This window comes from Diospyros lotus, chromosome 3 (genome assembly GCF_014633365.1).
Source record: "Diospyros lotus cultivar Yz01 chromosome 3, ASM1463336v1, whole genome shotgun sequence".
In the NCBI taxonomy this organism is placed as follows: Eukaryota; Viridiplantae; Streptophyta; class Magnoliopsida; order Ericales; family Ebenaceae; genus Diospyros; species Diospyros lotus.
In genome coordinates, this window is record NC_068340.1 from 30,722,632 (window position 1) to 30,737,768 (window position 15,137).

At 39.6% G+C, this 15,137-nt stretch overlaps 2 protein-coding genes across 2 annotated transcripts; one reads left to right on the top strand and one right to left on the bottom strand.

Moving 5' to 3' along the window:
- Window positions 1–251: 251 nt before the first annotated feature.
- On the bottom strand, window positions 252–3,794 carry LOC127798026 (60S acidic ribosomal protein P0-like). The gene is made up of 5 exons (XM_052331303.1): window positions 3,447–3,794; window positions 2,768–2,836; window positions 1,091–1,189; window positions 607–999; window positions 252–518 (listed from the first exon to the last, which is right to left on the bottom strand). The coding sequence occupies exons 1-5, from the start codon at window positions 3,702–3,704 to the stop codon at window positions 375–377; spliced, it is 963 nt and encodes a 320-aa protein (XP_052187263.1). The 5' UTR covers window positions 3,705–3,794; the 3' UTR covers window positions 252–374.
- Window positions 3,795–5,731: 1,937 nt separating this feature from the next.
- Window positions 5,732–14,998, top strand: LOC127798219 (probable NAD(P)H dehydrogenase (quinone) FQR1-like 3). Its single transcript, XM_052331623.1, has 4 exons — window positions 5,732–5,980; window positions 6,097–6,190; window positions 6,334–6,599; window positions 14,602–14,998. The coding sequence occupies exons 1-4, from the start codon at window positions 5,955–5,957 to the stop codon at window positions 14,894–14,896; spliced, it is 681 nt and encodes a 226-aa protein (XP_052187583.1). The 5' UTR covers window positions 5,732–5,954; the 3' UTR covers window positions 14,897–14,998.
- The last annotated feature ends 139 nt before the right edge of the window (window positions 14,999–15,137 follow it).

Here is a 15,137-nt window from a genome sequence, read left to right on the forward strand (position 1 = left end):
CTCATTTAGTAGGAACTAATCACGTATTCAATTGGAAGTGAATGAATTTGCGACCGCATTCGATCTATCCAGAAATTGAATTAGGGAAAAATTCGATCCCATAATTAGATGGGCGAAGTGCAAATACTGGTCTAGGGCAATAAATAGTGAGTATCCTTTTGCACGGGAGAGAAGAATGTCACAGAAGGAAGGAAAAGCAACAGAATGGGATAGGAAATAACTAAAATTAGTTCCAACCAATTCAAAGTCTTCCGGACACTTGAAAAGCAGATTCAATTGCAAGGGTACTGAACGAAAGACCAAAATTATAGACTAATAAAGTTCACCGTGACGGTTCTCTCCTTGCTCAACTGACTACCCTAATCATGGAGAACTCATTCATCAAACAAGCTGAAGATTGGTTCATCATCCGACTCCTCAGCCGGTTCTTCCTTCTCCTCGGCAGCAGCAGCAGCTGGGGCAGCAGCAGAACTAGCAGCATCCGCTGGAACAGCAGCAACAGCAAATTTGCTTGGATCCTGCAATTTTGTTGTTGCATGAGAATTCAATGGTATTCCAAAAGAAAAGAGTCAAATATATATTTTGAATCCACAAGCAGCGTCCAACCTTTAAGTACTCCTTCACTTCCTCAGCCTGAGGGTAGGAATAGTCTGTTTCTACAGAAACAGCCAGAACGTTCTTGTAGCCATTGATGAACATGTGCGGCGCAGCTGCAAGTGATGGGTAAGAAAGAGCCAGTGATAGGGACGAAACCATGGATAATCCAGCAGCAAATTTCGCAACCAGATCGTCGTCTGTCAGATAAAGCACCTCTGGGCTGAAGACTGAGCCATTGTCATACACGGAGAGGACTACCAGACCGTACGAAAATGGCTTTATCCCCAGCTTGGAGAGAAGGGCAGACTCAGAAGAGCCCACCTTCTCACCTTTCTTTATGAGCTCCACGGGAGTTATGATTTCAACCGTGCCTTTGTTAATCTTGGTTGGAATGTTAAGCACCTGAAAACTTGAGGAGATCGAGGTGAGAATTATTACAAACAAAAAATCAGTGATGATGAAGTCACAAGTTTGAGAGATGCAATATTATTACCTGAAAGAAGGAGGTCTGAGAAGGATCCAGCCCAGTGTTTCCAGGGGGCACAACCACATCAATTGGAGCAATAAGCCCAACACGTGCAGGAGCTCCTACCTGCTCACGTAAATATTGCAAACTGTATGATTGCTTCCTTTCTTTCTTTGTTTTTAGTTTATGAGGTACCAAGCGAAAGACACGTTCACCGACTACACGATCAAAATATATCCTTAAAATATCAACTTTCCAAATAGGCTCGTACTTCTATATTTATTGTATTATTATTATTATTATTCTTCCGAAAGATGAACAAGAAGGGTCCAAGAGTAACAATATGAAGCACGAATTACACATGTAAAAAAAAGTAGAACTCACAAGACCATTACATCTCTAAGGCACTTACTAATTGAAAATGAGTCTTTTGGCCGCTTATTTACAACATGGGATCCATCAACTCAAGCAATGTGAGATTTATGAACAATCCTTTTTTTGCTTACGAAAGAGATGAACCACAAGAGTTTGGAAAAAATGGTCATATTACGAGAGTTTTAGTAACTTTTTCATCTATTACAATTAATATAATTCTTAGATAGTATCATCATCATCAACCACACTTTACCTTAAACAAAGATAAAGACTAATGCCATGGTACTCATAAAGTTAATTTACTTTTAAAAATTATATTGATAATACAAATCTAAGCAAAATAATGATTTATATTCGATGCTTTTCTTAACACAACCCTTTAGGAAAGGAATAATTAAAATGAAATTTCAATACCACCTTCGTATTGAAAAGTTTTAAGAGATCATAGTGAATGAAAATAATTAAAATAGTCATATTCCATCATATAATTAATATTTTTACATATGTATATACATTTAACTAAATTTTTAAGACACTCCATGTAAAATATATATATATATATATAAACAAAATCTTTGTACATAATTCTTAAACAAGGTGATGTTATTTATGCACACGCACACACACATGTATAGTGAAGAGAAAATTCAAATAAATTATAACTTTCTTTACCTAACAAAAAAAATATAATTGAAAGCAAAGAAAATTATAATTTCAGAAATTTCATTATATCATTATTTTGATGATAATTTTGTACCAAATATAGAAATGTCATTTTTTCTAAAATATGGAAAAATCAAACGAAATTAACTCAAATTTCTAACTTGCTCAATATTGGAGTTGTGCTAACATCAAAGTTAATTATCCAATAGTAAAACCAGTAAAATAATTAGTAAACACCTTTAATATCCAAAAACCAAGATAATTCACCCCCCCCCAAAAAAAAAAAATAAAAAAAATTCAAGTGACATAATTACAACATTCTAGCATGAAAGCTCCAAGACGCTAATTACAAACATCTAATAAATGAAGGAATTTTATGACAAGGAACTCAGGGGAAGTGTATGTATAGATATACAAAGTCAATGAGAATGACCAAGAAAAGGACCCAGCATAATCAAGTAACAATCAAAAAGGAAGTTTTCAAGAAATAAAATTAAAAATTCAGCAAATCAAGGGAGTAATTCAGGCAATATGTAAATTATGCACAGAGTAGTAACAAAGTCAAACAGCACGACAAGATGGAGCAAAGAAAAAAGGAATTCATTTTCTAATCTTGGTTAGGCGTTGGGCAAACAGCACGACAAGATGGAGCCACAAAAAATATACCTTATGCTTGCCAACCTCATCACTCACTTCCTTCAGATCTCCCTTGGTAAAAATCAAACCCACATTATCCTGATTTAATAAAGTAGAAAAAAATCAATAAACACCAGAATAAACATACCGATCGAATGCTTGAAAACTAAATGCAATTCGAAGTTGCAAACATTCAAGTCAGATTTCAATCATTATATATAATGTGGTAGTGACATGGCATAGAAAGTATCTTCTCCGAAACCCATGGAGAACAATTGCTTTACCATCCTGCATAAAATTTATGAATAAAGAAACATCCATATATGATATAACCAATAATAAGTTTCAGTTGGTGTGTTTTAAGAATGTGCTTCGGGGAAATTTTAGATAAATAGTTTTCTGACATTGTTTTCCAGAATGAGACACGGAAATGGGCTACTTCTATGAGAAGAGATTTCGTAAACCCTAGTTTAAGATAAAAAAATATATATATTTTCGCGGAAACCGAATAGCATTCTTACGTTTTCGAAACTTTTGTTATGTTTCATCCTGAAAACAAAAATCGAAAACATATTCAGGAAAGAGGACGGTTCAGATACTCATTTTATAACCTGTGAATCGAACTGGCGATTATAGCTAAAAAACAAAAAAGACCAACAGCATTCTTCTCCTGAACATTCTCTCAGACCATTCAGCGCGTGAAACGTACCACGAGATGGGGAACGAGACTGAGGAAATCTTTGTTGCCTGTCTTCTCAGCGTGAGCCCTAATGGAACGCTTCATCATAGTGTTCTTACCCATCAGAACGATCGAGTCCCCGCGCAGTCCCTTGCGAATGTTCTGAAGCTGATTGGATCCGACGTTATCGGCCGCGACGATCAGGATCTGAGTGTAGCTGTCGAGAAGCTTGCACAGCTTCCCGTCGTACATGCTCTTCCTCTCTGACTTTGAGGGTTTGGTCACCATGTTTACAGTCTATAGCTGTTTTGGTTTCAGGGGAAAAAGTCGAGAAAATTAGAGAGAAAACGGGGCACTTCAGTGAGAAACCCTAATATGGCAAAGTTTGATCTGCAGGGAGAAAGCGTGGTGAATGCATGAATGAATGTATATATGGGGATAATGAGGACAGACGAGAGTTTGACGGGTGGACCCGGCCCACTGGACTCGATGCTCCAGTTTGCCAGCCCATAATTTGGATGGGACAGCCCAGGATAATGTTATCCCATACAATTTTTTTTTTTTTTTTAATGATCTAGACTTCTTCCTAATTTTGTTTTTGAGTAAATAGGATATAGTCGTAAGTTTATACACTCTTAAATAGACACACGATTATTTCATCAAATGAGATATTTTTACCTATGTCAAAAGTCGAACCCCACCTTTCTTAAAAAAAAATTAGAACTTTTATCACTTGCGCCCAAGAGCTATACAATACAATTTATTTATAGGTAATAAAGCTATGCCTCTCAATCTCATGTGTTTTTATTAAATTTTATTTTAATAATTAATTAATTTTATTTAAATATTAAAAATAAAATTTAATAAATCCACATTATTTAAAATAAGAAGCATTTACCATCTTAGTATGACCCATTTATAAACAATTTTGATAAACGAGGTTCACAAATTAATTTGACACATAATAATTTTATTTAAAATTAATAATAAATTATTATGAATTTTAAGTATAATTATTATGAATTATATATATCATATTAATTTATAAAAATTATTTATTATACTTACTTGTGGGGATAACATTTGTAAATCAACATGAAATTTATAAATTAAAACAGAATTTATATTTCCTTTAGGAACGCTCTTACCTTATAAGTCGTGCGCGAGAGAGATACAAGGCAACAAAATGATAAACAATTAAATAAATAATAGTTATTCTTGACGGAATGCACCCCGAACCCGAAGAGCTGAGGCTAAACGCTTAAAGAGATTGTACGAAAAGCCAAAAAGGAAAAATCCAAAAAAAGCTTGAGTGACTTTCTTCACGGAGTAAATCCTTACGAGCAGGGGTGGGTCCAGGGGGTAGTTCGTGTCCGCTCTAGAATTTGGATTATTGGTGGCTGAAATGATTTTTAAATCTGGGTTAGTCCTCCTCCAGATCTATTATTAGATTCGCTCCAAATATTTTGATAAATTTATTTTTAAGACTAAAAAACAGGACTTTTTGAGAGACACGAAAGTCTCTCAAAAATTTCTCACAATTATATATTTATTATGAATGTGCCAATTCATCTCTAAATTGTTCATTTTAAATGTCAGAAGAGATGACGGTAATCAAATTTCTAAAAAAAAGAGATTTTGCTATATATCAGTTCTCATTTCTATAAGTTAGAAGCAACCTCTCTTTTTCAATTATGTTAAAAATTATACAAAAATTTATTATATACTCTTTTAGTTTCTGATTGAATTGACTTAAATTTTAAAGGATTGACATGAAAGACATCCCACATGCTTTAATTATTTTTTGTCTTACAAACTTCTGAAAACTAAATATAATTCACAACTAAAATTTTAATATTATATTTTAGTATAACAACAACTATTAATTATTTCTTTAAGTTATAACGTATAGAATAATATTATTTTATTAATATTATCTTTTTTTTAGACATTTTTACACATTGTAGTATATATATCTTAATACATCCACTACTAGAATCTAAATATAAGATTAATTTTATCAGATTATTCATACTTAAAACATCTAGTTGTTAGTTTTTCATTTAATATATAAGTGAAAATATTTTAAAATGAATGGATAAGTCAAAATTTTAAATAAAAAAATTAATATTTACTTAATTTATCTTACCTAATAATAATAATAATTGAAAACATTTATATTATCAAAGGACACGTGTCGACGTTTGTAAAATATAGGGTGGGTGGAGGTTCATTTTCCATTCATTCATATAAAAATCATAAGATTCGAAGCCGCAAAAGTCAATGTCAATTGAAAGTTGTAGGTGTTCAGTAGCAAAAAGTGGGCGAACAAATCCAAATACATAGCCCATCCCGATAAGGCCTTCGACGTGGAGGAAGATGCTCTTATCTCCTCTCTAAGACTTATCTCCTAAGCGCAACGTTGTCGGTGCCTAAGGAAAACCTGCGCCCTCTTTCTGTTCGATCAAATGCCTCACTGAGTTCTACGTAACCTTTTGGCCAGCAATTCTTCTGAAATTGCTGTTTCCAGAGCGAAGCATGTCTACTACTAAGATCTATGTAATGTAAGCCAATCCATCTCTCTCTCTCTCTCTCTCTCTCTCTCTCTCTCTCTCTCTCTCTCTAATGTGAAAATAGATAGGTAGTGCATGCGGGTTGATGAGTCCCGTTCTTGTTGCAGATATTACTCTTTATACGGCCATGTGGAGACCATGGCGCGGCAAATACAGCAAGGAGCCAATGCGATTGAAGGCGTAGAAGCAACACTTTGGCAGGTACTTTTCACTATCTTACGAATGGCCGCTCGGTCGAAATGGCGGCTTTCAAGCTTTCAACTTTGAATTGAACAAAAACGAAGAGAAGAGAACTGAGCACTCTCTGCCTCCATTATTCATATATATATAATGATATGATTTAGGTGGCCGAGACGCTGCCCGGCAGGGTCCTGGAGAAGATGAAGGCACCATCGAAAACGGGTGACGTGCCAGTGATCAGGCCGGAACAGCTTGCGGAGGCTGATGGCTTTATCTTTGGTTTCCCTTCTCGTTTTGGGGTGATGGCAGCCCAATTCAAAGCCTTTTTTGATGCCACGCAAGAGCTCTGGGCTACGCAAGCACTGGCTGGCAAGCCTGCCGGAATCTTTTGGAGTACTGGTTTCCATGGGGGAGGCCAGGAACTCACTGCGTGAGTTTTTCTGCCCCATTTTCTCTCATAGAGAACTACTCGAGATATATATATATATATATATGTGTGTGTGTGTGAGTTGGAGCTCTTTGTACATTGAGTATTCATACATCTTGGTTATTCATGTTTAATTGGCTCAATGATTAGTACAATCTGGCATTGCGTCTTGGATCTTGACATAGGTAAGAAGGATTCGATGACGCAGCGTAGATATTTATCATGTGTAAGTTAAGGAAATTACTTTGTTTAGAACGCCGGTGAAGTATAGAAAAATTTTGATGATTTCTCAATTTAGGTTATTGCTCTGTTGAGTTCGTTACGTACATCATCTGGTTATTCACTCTAGTGCTGGCATATATGAAATAAACTGAGTTTCTGTATCATCAGGTTTACCCAATCAATCCAGAGTACTATGGATATAACATAAAATCTAAAGAAATTTTGTCAAACATCAAATCTAAAATCTAAATCCTAATAACAAAAAATCAAATTTACTACTTCCAAGTTTCTAGTCGGTAACAAGAATTATTTTTCCGTGAAAATTACGGCCATGAGGTCTTTAAGGATTCTCTTGAAGCTCTTGAAGCTGATATCCAGCTCGCCAGCACCCTGGCTTTAGACTGTCCGAGAGAGAATGACGGAGCATGCTTTCAGATGAAACTGTCTCATAGTCTAGCTGCGAACTTATTTCCATTTTTTGTTGTGTGGGCTGATTATCACCTTGCTGGTGCCATTGGGTTCCTCCGAGTGTTCATCAATGTGACTAATGCGGATGGAAGGACCACCATGTCCTTCTGTGAAAGAAACGGTAGCATCAGAGAATTTTGTGCTTATATATTGCCTTCTATATAGCAACTTCAAAGTGGCATAAAATGTCTGGAAGCCAAATTTCTCACAATTCTTCCCTTGTTGAAGACGACATTTTCTTGAGTTGCTGGACTCTATCTCAAGTTTTTGTCAATTTTCACCATTGAGAAGACCCTTGATATAGGATCTTTCGCTCTACCTTGTCTGGCATCATCTTCCCTGTAATTAGTTGGCAGAAGCACCAATTTTAGAAGTCTTTAATGAACAGTAACAGCAGCGGTTAAACAGTATCAGAGTACATGAATAGCAAGAGCAACCATGTATGCACGTAGCTATATAGCAAGAATGATGGCAAGAGTGAGGACAACAAAGAAACATGTAGAAGAAGGTCAAGTTTCTTGGGCTATGCTAATGCAAATCTTCTTTCAAAAGGAGCCGGAGGTCATTTTAGAAGGTCAAATTTCTATATAGGTATTTCGTTGGAAGAATACTAGTATCAGCTGTGGCTGAAGGTGCCACACAATCAGCTGCAAGGGAGTCCATTGTGCAAGCTGAAGGTAGCTCTCCTCTACTTCGTTAACATCTTTATCAAATTGGGATCTTACATAGGATTGATGGAGGGTCTATTGGATCAGATCATAGGGTTGGATCAAGATTCATATGATCCTATTTGATAAAGAATTTAAAACAAAAATTGTACCAAGTGATAAATCGCATAAGGTTTTGTCAATTAGTTGGATTTTAACACATGAATCATCTCTATTTATAATCACATCTTATTAAAAAGGAATGTAAGTCTAGCAATTTTGTATGATGTGATAGATACTTCAGAGTTCAGAATATATTGAGAGTAAGCCTAAATTATGTAAAAAAATATTAAAAATATATCCTTGAAATGAAAGTCAAAAAGGAAATAGTAATAATCATAATGCATGAAAAAGCAAAACAGCACACCACTACCAACAGTCAGATGAAAAATTGTTGTTGCTGTAGCAAAGAAGAAAAGGAAAGAAAACATTGTTTGCTGCAACTGGAGCGGGAAGGAGAATAAATGCTATTGTTTCAACTGTAGCAGCAGCTGTAGCAAAAAATGGTGCCCCCAATGCACTGAGGCTTCCTGATTAGAAGGGTCAAGAGAGGGTCATTTTTAATATGTAGCCTTACCCTTGCTTTGTGAAGAGGTTTTCACTACTCAAACTCATGACCTGCCAGTGAGAAATGCCCAATGCCACTGTTGCTACCAAGGCTTGCCTGGGCAGCAACAAAAAAGAAAATGAGGAGAGTAATTGCAATAACAACTGCAACAAAGAAGAAATGCTAAGCTAGTACCTGTTCTGCTCTTGGTCCAAGAGGCAGTATTACAAGGTGTCACGAAATGACCTGTCATTCCAGCATCTATTTCCGTTGCATTTTAAATTTTGGCATTAATCCTTTCAGTAGTAGCTGGTAGGTTAAACACTGCCATTTTGATATTTAGGCATTAGCCGAATTAAGGTGGTGATCGGCCAAGTAGAAAGAAGACAAAAAGGAATATAGTTTGTTAGAATTTGTACCAGGTGCGGGCCCACCTCTGATAGGGGAATATCCCTCCAAACGGCCTATATTTCTGCACCCCTCCATCGTGAGGAATTATGAATGAGAATATCAGAATATGTTTCATTCCTATTTCTCTCTCTCTCTCTCTCTCTAACCTCTTTTCTCTCTACTCTCTACTCTAATCTCTAAACCCTTCTCAAATTCTTATCGGAAAAGGATTAATTCCTACCACAAGAGCGAGGTCGTGACAACTTGGTATTAGAGCAGAGATTCTCGGCCAGAGGCTCAATGACTAAGAAACAATGGCGGAGGGGACTCGTATGAAGGACATGGAGACGCGATTTCAGCAGTTGGGATCGGCGGTGATAGAATTCCAGAACATAATGGATAGGACAGAGCTGGAGGCTAACCGAAACCACGAAGCATTGATCGCTATGGACCGAAAGGTGGAGGACTCCATGGAGGGACTCGAAAGGAGGCTGGAAGGATCGATTGCGTGGGTGCGAGAAGAACTGGGAGCTCAAATTCAAGAGTTCATGGTAATGTTTGTCTAGCAAAACCAGATCAGGTTAGCTCCAGATTTTCCACATAGAGAGGAGAATGAACCCCTTCTACAAAGAGTTATGGTTAACTGAGAAGGAGGAGGATAGGAAGAATTAGAAGGGATAGAAGGAATGAGGGAAGAAGTGCAGAACAACCCCCCTTCAAGATATCCTATGCCCCGAATGGAAATCCCAGTATTTGAAGGGATTCATCCTCGTTGGTGGTTGAGGAAGTGTGAGAGGCTGTTCGAATGGTACAATGTACCAAGAATGCAGAGGGTAAGCTTAGCCACTGCATACTTCAATGAGGTGGTAGATGCGTGGTTTCAGGGATGCTTGAGATTAAGGAGAGAATACACCTGGGAGGAATTCTCTGAGAAGTTATGTGAACGGTTTGGGGAGAGGAGTATGGCGGACACCATCGAAGAATTCAATAAGCTAAGGCAAACCGGGAGTGTGGGATCCTATCTCAGAAGGTTTGAAGAGCCTAGATCGTATATGGTCAATCATAACCATCACCTTTCGGAAGCTTATTTCGTATCAAGCTTCATGAGTAGGCTGAGCGAAGAACTCAGACCAATGGTAAAAATGATGAAGCCTCAGAAAGTCAAGCAAGCTTCTGAGAGTTCTCGCTTGCAAGAAATGATGGTGGAGGCCTTAATCAAAAAGCAAAGGCAGCTGCCAAGGGGAGCAAACACCGGAACGTCTAGTATGGGGGCGAGGGGTCACACCCGTGACGCTACCAAAGGGAACACGGTAGGGAAGCCATTAACAGGAACGAGCTCCATCCCCTATGGGGAAAGTTACGAGAACAAAGGAGAATAGCGGGCCTATGCTTTAGGTGTGGAGATAGATACCACCCGGGTCATCAGTGCAAGAGGCAGATCTTGCTGCTAGAAGGAGAGGAAGAGGAAGGGTAGGATGAGGTCAGAGAAGAAGGTGTGGAAGAGGATGGAGAAGAAGACAATGGGGAGATATCCATACATGCCGGAGTGGCCGACAACAAGATCATCAAGGTAGGGGGCCAAGCTAAGGACTGCAACCTCATGATTTTGATAGATAGTGGGAGCACCCATAGCTTCCTTGATGAAGGCATGGCTAAGAAATTGAAGTGCCCGCTCACAGGAACCCCTCCCTTGAGCGTGACAGTAGCCAATAGCCAAAGGGTGTTAAGCAATTTCACCTGTAACGGGTTCTGTTGGGAGATGCAAGGGGAGAAGTTTGAAACTGACCTGAGATTGCTTCAGCTGGGAGGATGCCATGTGGTCTTAGGGGTGGACTGGATGAAAGGGGTGAGCCCTATCAGCTTCGATTTCAATAGGATGGAGGTGTCCTTTGAGAAAGATGGTAAGAGGGTGAACCTATCTGGGGGAAATGAGATGGGAACCTGTAAAATGATATCAGGAAAGAGGCTGCAAAGAGTGTTGAGGGGCAAGTGGAGTCAGATAGCTCACCTCTTCTCGGTGGTGGCAGCAGAAGGAGATTAAGAAGAGCCAGCACTGCCGGGGGAAATGGGATTGACAGTGAGCACACCCCAAGGGATGCAAAACCAGGTATGCCATTCGGATTCTCTTAATAAACTGTTGGTGGATTACAAGGATCTCTTTAGGGAACCCCAAGCCTTACCCCCTACCCGAATGTTCAACCATAACATCAACCTCAAACCAAAAGCAAAGCCGGTCAATATTAGAGCATACTGATACCCTCCCAATAAAAAGAATGAAATTGAGAGAATGGTCAGAACCATGCTTGAACAATCCCTCATTAGACCTAGCCAAAGCCCATTCGCTTCTCCTGTCCTTTTAGTCAAAAAGAATGATGGAACATGGCGATTTTGTGTTGATTACCGACAACTAAATGCCATGACTATCAAAGACAAATTTCCCATACCTTTGGTAAAGGACCTATTAGATGAACTTAACCATGCCAAATTCTTTTCCAAGTTGGATTTAAGGGCGGGATACCATCAAATTAGGCTGAAAGCTGAAGACATACCAAAAACCGCCTTCAAAACCCACCATGGACATTTTGAATTCCTAGTGATGCCCTTCGGGCTCACCAACGCACCGGCAACCTTCCAATTCCTCATGAACAGAATTTTTGAGCCCTATCTTCGTAAATTCATATTAGTATTCTTTGATGATATACTTGTTTACAGCCCTACATTCGATCAACACCTAGTCCACCTCAAACTTACCCTTGAGATCCTAAGAAACCACCATCTTTTTATTAAGGAGTCCAAGTGTGCTTTTGCCCAAAGGCAGGTGGAGTACCTCGGACACATCATCGCAGATGGTAAGGTCAGTACTGATCCGAGAAAGGTAGAGGCAATGGTGTCCTGGTCAAGACCCACTACCTTGAAGGCCTTGAGGGAATTCCTAAGACTAACAGGATATTATCGCCGGTTTGTGCAAAACTATGGAATTATCAGCAAACCACTGACCAACTTGCTGAAGAAAGGAGGATTCAACTGGGGATCAGAAGCTGAGGAAGCCTTCGAAAATCTCAAGGGGGCTATGAATAGGGTACTCGTGTTGGGGCTCCCCGATTTTGATAAGCCTTTCACTCTAGAAACTGATGCTAGTGGAATCGGGATAGGGGAAGTGCTAGTTCAAGAGGGAAGACCGTACTTATGGTGGTAGATCGTTGGAGGCATTACTTCGAGGGAAGTAGGTTCATTATAAAAACGGACCACGAGAGCTTAAAATTCCTATTATAACAGAAACTCCAAACACAGGTGCAGAGGAAAGGGATGACCAAGTTGATAGGGCTGGATTACAAAATTCAATACCGAAAGGGAAAGGAAAACAAGGCGGCCGATGCACTGTCCCGATGTCATGAGGAAGGAGACGTAACGGCTATAACCACCATGGTACCCGAGTGGTATCAAGAAGTTATTGACAGTTATGAAGGAGACAACAAAATTAAGGCAATGATAGAAAAGCTGATGATGGGAGCTCAGGAGACCAGAGGCTACACGCTGAATCAAGGGCTACTGAGGTTTCACGGAAGGATTGTGATTGGGGAGGATCCAAGGATTAAGGAAAGGATTTTTCAACCCCTGCACGAGTCTCCATTGGGAGGGCATTTAGGGGAACAAAATATTTATCTCCGGGTTAAGCAAGCGTTCCAGTGGCCGAGAATGAAGGAAGAGATTAAAGAGCTAGTCCGAAGGTGCGATACATGTAGGAGATGTAAGTCAGAGACAGTGGCCTACCCTGGGTTACTACAGCCCCTACCCATCCCAGACCAGGCTTGGACTAGTGTCTCGATGGACTTTGTGGAGGGGCTTCCTGGATCGGAGGGAAATGACAGCATCTTGGTCGTAGTTGACCGGTTAACTAAATTTGCCCATTTCATCGGGTTGACCCATCCTTACATGGCTCAAGATGTAGCTAGGATCTTCTTGGACAGGGTGATCAAATTGCACGAGGCTCCTAAGACTATAATCTCTGATAGGGACAAGATTTTTACCAGCTTGATGTGGCAGGAGCTAATGAAGTCTCTCGGAACAAAACTAAATGTGTCCACTGCATATCACCCTCAATCCGACGGGCAAACCGAGAGGGTGAACCAGAGCCTTGAAACATACCTGAGGTGTGTCTGTTTGCTGCAACCTAAGGAGTGGCATAAGTGGTTGTCCCTAGCGCAGTGGTGATATAACACCAGCCACCATTCGTCGATTAAGATGTCCCCTTTTGAGGCCTTATTCGGGTACAAACCACCTCTTCTGCCAGCAGTGGGAGGAGGCTCTAATGTGGCGTCAGTGGAGGAGTATTTACAACAAAGGAGGGAGATGACACAGCAGTTGAAGCAAGAGCTAGCCTCAGTCCAAAATCGCATGAAGCAGAACGCAAACCGAAAGAGGAGCGAGAGGGAGTTCGAAACAGGGGGATCAAGTGTATCTCTGATTGAGGTATAGTCACCTGAAGTCAATTTCTCGAGGTAAAGTCACTAAACTTAGCCCCAAGTATTATGGACCGTTCCCTATTGAGGCCAGAATAGGGAAGGTAGCCTATCGATTGAAGCTTCCCCCAGGGTCACAAATTCACCCTGTTTTCCATGTTTCACTCTTAAAAATCGGTGGGAGCTCAACCCACGAGTTTGGTGCTACCAGCCCTTCCCAAGGAGGTCAATGCAAGAATCGAGCCAGAGACTGTTATCGATGGGCGGGTAATATATAAACACGGAGTGCCACTCATCCAGGTATTGGTAAAATGGCGAGGCCACACTTCGGAAGACAGCACATAGGAATACCTTCCGGAATTCCTCAAGCAGTTCCCACAAGCGGCCAACCTCCTTAGCATTTCTCGAGGACAAGAAATGGCTAACGGAGGGGGAGTTGTCACGAAATGACCTGTCATTCCAGCATCTATTTCCCTTGCATTTTAAATTTCGGCATTAATCCTTTCAGTACTAGCTTGTAGGTTAAACATTGTCATTTTGATATTTAGGCATTAGCCGAATTAAGATGGTGATTGGCCAGGTAGAAAGAAGACAAAAAGGAATATAGTTTGTTAGAATTTGTACCAGGTGCGGGCCCACCTCTAACGGGGGAATATCCCTCCAAACGGCCTGTATTTCTGCACCCCTCCATCATGAGGAATTATGAATGAGAATATCAAAATCTATTTCCTTCCTATTTCTCTCTCTCTCTCTAACCTCTTTTCTCTCTACTCTCTACTCTAATCTCTAAACCCTTCTCAAATTCTTATCGGAGAAGGATTAATTCCCACCACAAGAGCGAGGTCGTGACACAAGGTTTCTGAATTTTGCCTCAGAATGATCCAAGAAATCTCTAATCTTTTCTATTTTTCTTAATTTGGACAACTCTCTCTTATACCACAATGCCCATAACCAAACATAGATATTAAAGAAGCCACATTTTTGGATTAAGTAGGATTGTGTAGGATCATGATTCTGAATCATACTAAAACAATCTTGTGTGAGATCTGGATTGTTCCACGAAAATAGATTCCATGATGCAGATTGAGATTTTGATAATTTCGCTTCATTAAGATTGCAAAGTGGCATATTTTTGTTTTTGTCTTACCATTGTGTTTTTGCTTTAAACAGACAATTTAAGGTATGTGATTCTTCCATTTTTGCACTTTCAGATTGACAGCCGTAACCCAGTTGGCACATCATGGTATGGTGTTTGTCCCGCTTGGTTACACCTTTGGGAGTGGCATGTTTGAGATGAATGAGGTGAAGGGTGGATCTCCTTACGGTGCTGGAACTTATGCAGGAGATGGATCTCGTCAACCTACAGAGCTTGAACTCCAACAGGCCTTCCATCAGGGTAAGTATGTAGCTGAAGTAGCAAAGAAGCTCAAAAGCCGGGACATTGGAGCTTCAATTACTGGAAATGAGACCCGCGCACATGCAGACACACACACACACAGTGCATGAATCATGTACAGATCTACATTTTCCAATTGCAGTAAATATGTCTGCAAAGACCCCTTCAATATCAATGAAAAAAAAAAATAATGACTGCATTTAACAAAATCAGATCCTGGATGAAGTTAGTGGAAAATGGATTCACATAGGCTTGGTTTGAGGTTTGAAGCAAGTACATAAGGGGGCAATGCATTTCATATACCCTCTGTTTTTAGTGAAGAACATTCTTTAGTTGTTTGAGATTCCTTGA